This window comes from Phoenix dactylifera, chromosome 12, assembly GCF_051530095.1.
Source record: "Phoenix dactylifera cultivar Ajwa chromosome 12, Ajwa_hap1_PhDact_Kaust_v1.1, whole genome shotgun sequence".
NCBI classification, from domain to species: Eukaryota; Viridiplantae; Streptophyta; class Magnoliopsida; order Arecales; family Arecaceae; genus Phoenix; species Phoenix dactylifera.
The window spans coordinates 1899341-1905340 of record NC_143201.1 but is presented as its reverse complement, the minus strand read 5'-3'; the positions used below and the strand labels follow the sequence as shown (position 1 = coordinate 1905340).

General features: G+C 47.4%; 1 protein-coding gene across 1 annotated transcript; it reads left to right on the top strand.

Moving 5' to 3' along the window:
* The first annotated feature begins 460 nt into the window (after positions 1–460).
* LOC149751499 (uncharacterized) lies at positions 461–2416 on the top strand. The gene is made up of 4 exons (XM_089926589.1): positions 461–762; positions 850–961; positions 1027–1406; positions 1765–2416. The coding sequence occupies exons 1-4, from the start codon at positions 461–463 to the stop codon at positions 2414–2416; spliced, it is 1446 nt and encodes a 481-aa protein (XP_089782715.1).
* The last annotated feature ends 3584 nt before the right edge of the window (positions 2417–6000 follow it).

Genomic DNA, 6000 nt, shown 5'->3' with positions numbered 1-6000 from the left:
TGATCAGTGTGCATCATGAGAGCCCTCCTTTGGAATTGCCGTGGCGCGGGGAAGCCCTCTTTTGCCCCAGCCTTTCGTAGGTTAGTGCACCAGCACAAACCAGAGATATGTGTTTTGTTTGAGACCCGGTTATCTGGGTTGAGTCTGCAGAAGGTAAGAAGGGTACTTTCGAGGTCATGGGGGTTCTATGCAGTGGAATCTCAGGGATTGTCAGGAGGTATTATTATGACTTGGGTACAGGGTGGTTGTAAAATTGATGTCTTCAATATTTGCAACCAAGAGGTGATCATAGTGATCTTAGAGGAAGATTGCAGACCGTGGGTTCTTGCAGCTGTGTATGCTAATACAAAATTTATAGAACGGAGGGCTTTGTGGGAGGAGACATCTCAGCTTATCAGTCAGGGCTATCCTATGTTGATGGCAGGGGATTTTAATTGCATTGTTGATCCCCCATGAAAAGATGGGGGGGAGGGCCTTTACTTATAAGAGGGAGATTAGGGAGTTTCAGGACTTCATCATAGCGAATGGTTTGATTGACTTGGGCTTCTCGGGGCCAAAGTTCAAATGGTGTAATAACCAGCAGGGGCAGGCTCGGGTTTGGAAGAGATTGGATAGAGTCTATGCCACAGCTGGGTGGGTCCAGTGTTTTCCTGATCATCATGTTCGCCATTTGCCAAGGATTGCGTCTGATCACAGTCCCTTACTGGTTAGTACTGATGCACTTGTTTCAATTCATTCCCCCTTCAGATTTGAGAAGTTCTGGTTATGTTACCCACAGTCTTGGAAGATAGTGAGGGAGGCATAGGGTGTTCCGATTAGAGGGGATGCTATGTATCGGGTGTCACGTAGGTTGGAGTTAACAAAGAGAAGGCTGAGGAGGTGGAACCGTGAGGAAGTGGGAAACATATTCAAGAGGATTGAGGAGTCTGAGGAGGCCATTGTTAGATTACAGTCCCAGGAGGTAGAGGGAGGGGACTTGGAGAGCTTAGGTCACTTCTATCATTACATGACTCTCTTCTGAGGCAGCAGGAGATTTTTTGGAGACAGAAAGCAAGGGTACAGTGGATTCAGGCTGGGGATCGGAACACCAGATTCTTCCATCAGGCAGCGGTGATCAGGAGGCATCGGAATAGGATTAAAGCTATCAGGGATGAGGCTGGGCAGTTAGTGGAGGACCGCGACATGATCCAGAGAGTGTTGGAGGGGTTTTTCAGGGCCAGGTGGTCTGAGCAGTCAGGCAATGGGAGTTTAAAGGGTTTTGTGCCGCCCTCGGCACGTATGGCAGAGGAGGATACTGCAGCGCTGATTAGGCCGGTATCAGAGAGGGAGGTTCGGGAGGTGATGTGGTCTCTCGAGGGGGACAAGGCGCCGGGGCCGGATGGTTTTCCACCGTTGTTCTTTCGGAGGTATTGGATGATAGTAGGACAGGATGTGACGGCAGCCATACAACAGTATTTTAGCACAGCCGTGATGTCTACAGATTGGCAGAGGACCTTGATCACCCTTATACCGAAACGATAGGACGCTTCCGAGCCTAGTCACTTCCGCCCGTTGTTCGTCTTTGAATCGAGTTGGACCCTCCAAAAAGAATAAAAATGATTAGCTTATGTACTACCATGTACAAGGTGACGGCGAAGTTACTAGCAGTTAGCTGAGGGATATTCTTTCGAGGATTATCAGCCCGGAGCAGGGGGCTTTTGTGGGAGGTCGGAGCATTTCTGATAATATTCTTATTGCTCAGGAGTTTATGTTTGATCTTCATAGGGCATCGAGTAGGAGAAGTTTGATGGGGATCAAACTTGACATGGAGAGGGCCTACGATAGGATGAGATGGGACTTTGTACAGCAGTCTTTGCAGGAATTTGGCTTTCATGAGACATGGATCAGATGGGTGATGGGGTGTGTCAGAGCTCCTTCCTTCGCCATCTTGGTGAATGGGACGCCATCCCAGTTTTTCAAGTCTTCTGGGGGATTATGTCAGGGTTGTCCTCTATCTCCATTACTTTTTATTATATGTGCAGATGCACTCTCCAGAACACTTAGGCAGGCAGTGAGCACCCAGAAGCTGGAGGTTTATAGGTCTGTGCCGGACGCTTCACCGACTTCCCACCTGCTTTTTGCCGATGATTGTCTACTTCTAGCTCGGTCTACGAGGCAGGATGCACGGGTTATACAGAGGATTCTTCGGGACTATTGCTCTGTGTCTGGTCAACGGGTCAACTTATCCAAGTCAGCAATATGCTTTAGCCCGAAAATCAAATTGGTTGCGAAGACTTCTATATTGGAGATTTTGGGAGTGGAAGAGCAGGAGGACATGTTGAGGTACTTGGGTGTGCCGCTCTCTGGTCAGCGGTTACGCAGCAGGGATTGTTCCTTTCTTGAGCTCAGTATTAGGCATAGGTTGGAGGGCTGGTAGATACACTCACTCTCCATGATGGGTAGGGTTATCTTGATGCGGTCAGTTCTCTCTTCAATCCCCATTTATTTACTATCCAATTCTCTCATCCCAGTAGCGACTTTGCGGAATCTTGAGCAGATCTTCAGAAACTTTATCTGGGGGAGGAATAGAGGTAGAGGGGGTATTCATCTGATGACGTTGGAGGTTGTATGTCAACCGACCAGGTGTGGAGGGTTAGGGGTTCAGTCCCTAGTGGCGAGACGGGAGGTCTTACTGGCACGACATGCCGCTAGAGTAGTGCTAGAGCCGGATGGTATGTGGTCTGCCTTGTTGAGGGCCAAGTACGGTGCTCTAGTGCCTGGGATTCGTGGCGGTCGCCGCCATTCACCGATATGGTGGGAGATTTGTGCTAGAGCAGGGTTGGTGCTTCCGGCGATCAGATGGGCCATTGGTGATGGGCGGTCCATAGATGTGCTGGAGGATAGCTAGGTGACAGAGCAGCCGATTAGTAGGTTGCCGGTGACGGTGGACACGGCGAGGATAGCTGGTCTCAGGGTCAGAGATCTGATGGAGCCGGAGGGAGGTCGATGGAGAGAGGAGCTGATTTAGGAGGTATTTGGGGCGCAGCTGGCAGAGATGGTCCTGGCCCTACCAGTTCTTGCCCGGGAGAGGCCAGACAGACTAGTCTGGGTGCCGACAGGGAGGTCGCAGGTGCGCGCCAGGGATATTCATCAGTTGATGAGCTGTGAGCCAGGCCAGCAAATAGAGGGGGGATGGATTTGGAGGATGCGGATTCACCCGCGTGTGGCGCTCTTCATCTGGAAGGTGGCATGGGGCTGCTTACCGACCAGGAGCTTGTTAGCACGGCGTGGGATGAGGATCACTCAGGGGTGCGAGGTGTGCATAGATACTGAGGAGACTATTGATCATGTTTTACTGCAGTGTCCTAGAGCCAGGGAGATTTGGAGGAGATCACCGGACCTATTGCCCCACTCAGCCGAGTCGGTACAGGATTTAATTCATTGGTTGAGGGTTTCCATGCGGAGGCCTAGTACTGCTGATGCAGAGATTCGCTCGGCATACTTGGCTTATTATATTTGGTTGGACAGGAATGCTGGCTCGTTTGAGGGCAGGAGATTATGACCGAGGATGGTGGTGGATAGAGCGATTCGTCATGCGAGGGAGATCACCACAGCTACCGCGAGGTTCTCTTTTGAGATGGCCGGGGACATCTGGGGTACTTCTTCCGCTGTCACAGCGCCCAGGTTCGTCCTTGTCTCTTGGGTACCCCCACCCCCTGATTATCTCAAAGTGAACTTCGATGGTAGCATGTTAATGAACGGAGTGTCCGGAGGTGTTGGTTTTGTAATTAGGGATCATCTCGGGAGGATGATAGCAACTGGTGGTCGTCGTACTTACTGCTGTTGGGATAGAGCTACGGACAGCTTGGGAAGGGATATCCTTTGCCAGGCAGATACTGGGTGTTGAGCGGCTATGCCTTGAGGGGGACTCCTCTGTGGTGATTGACTGGGTTCGAGGATTGGACAGATATGGTGATGGCCATCCTCTTATCCGCGATACTCGTAGGTTGGCTCAAGAGTTGAGCGATTTTCAGGCTTTACACGTTTTTCGGGAGGCAAACAGCGCAGCTGATTGGGTTGCCTCTTATGTGGCTCGACACTCCGAAGAGATCTTTTGGACATCGGTAGGAGGGATACCCCTTACTCTGTACTCTTTTTTTTCTTCTGATATGCCTAGATGTACTCACGTTAGAGCTATATGAAATGCCGCTTTTACCAAAAAAAAAAAACCTTTCAACTGTAACAAAGAATTCAGAACATTTAGTTTTTGAGGTATAATACATTATATATAATGGCTTGCAGACGATATATATTATATTTTTGTTATTACAGATGCGATAATGTTAATAATGGTCCAAACAACTACTATTTAACTGTAAGTTTCAGGTATAAATTATATTCCATCACTTGAAAATGTCAAATATATTGTCATAGAATGCTTTTAGATGTTTGTTTTGTTTAACGTGCTAACTTGGATTAAACCATCATGAGGTTCTCGGATTAGTGCTTTGCATTCTAGGCCTAAAGGGCACCTTGCTTGAGACACTTGTTGAAGGTCACGGAATGCGAGATGGGCGGCGAAGTGAAATGGAATCGTAGAATTTTGCTGTTACAGTGATATCGAAATTGTGTCATTCTATCGAGAGTTTTTGTCGTTCGCCCGTGCTTGCAAAGTGACCACAACGAAAACGAAGTGCGACAACTCCTCTTGAAGACATATAGGTTTGGGTCGTCTCCTTTACTGCTCCGAAGTGAAATGGAATCGTAGAATTTTGCTGTTACAGTGATATCGAAATTGTGTCATTCTATCGAGAGTTTTTGTCGTTCGCCCGTGCTTGCAAAGTGACCACAACGAATAACGAAAACGAAGTGCGACAACTCCTATTGAAGACGTATAGGTTTGGGTCGTCTCCTTTACTGCTCACCACTCCGATAAAATTCTCTAAACTCGCCATATATCTATTCCCCTATCTTTAGAGTGTATCCTTTCTCTGGACTCTCATGATTGTGCTCATACGAGATTAGGATGAGCCGCCGATATATCAAAGAAAAAAACAAGAAGAAGACAGATATGTGAGCTTCCTCGCAAACCTTCTTTCTTCCTTCTCATATTTTAGATATTGGAGCTGCTCAAAGTTTGCAGTGAAACTTTTAGTTAGCCAAATCCACGGCTGAGTTGGTGGACTAGTTCAACCGCAGAGCAACGTGCACAGACACGCACAAACATGCATGTATTGTGCTCTCTTTTTTTTTTGTCCGTTTTTGTGCGTGTCACTTCACAGTTGGACTGAGCTACCAACTATAATTTCTCAAATTTAGAAGGACAAAGCAAAGAGCAGGACTATCCATGTGGAGCATCATCTGGCGCTTAGAGGAGGTAGTGAGACAAATGGGCACAAGAGGAGAAAATATGGCATCTGACTACTCCTGGACAAGGTGAGGTGATTCTAAATATAGAATTCGAAAGTCAAAAGAATGCCTGAGGCGACATCGTTAGAGCATTACAAAGATCCAAAGGTTTTTCCAAATTGTCAAAGCAACTCAGGAATGCATCAAAGCAACTCATGACAAGCTAGCTTAGTGCTATGCAGTCAATTTTAGACACCTGAGAGTAGGATGTCAGCTTGTGACCATAACTTGCACTTCGAAGAACGTCGACTAGTACGCAATTGAGATAAGACAGACACGAACAAAAGCTTGGATAGTTAATGTAAACAGGTTGGGAGTTCTGACAACTTGGAACCACTCCAAAGAAGAGAGAGCTTAGAAGAAAGTGAACATATTCCACAAATTTAGAAGGATGAAAATAAAAATGCTTCAGAAATAGAGAGACCAAACGATCGCATGGGTACATGATGCCATAAGCCAAGGTTTTTTTTACCATTCTAATAAGCCAAAGTGTCAAATTGCACCTATGTTGGTACGAGTGCACTGCTCTCAGAGGAGAAACGAATACCTTACCGGGGGATGGATGATGACCCACCCGCACACCGGTAGCGGTAAAAACAAGCTAAAAACTAA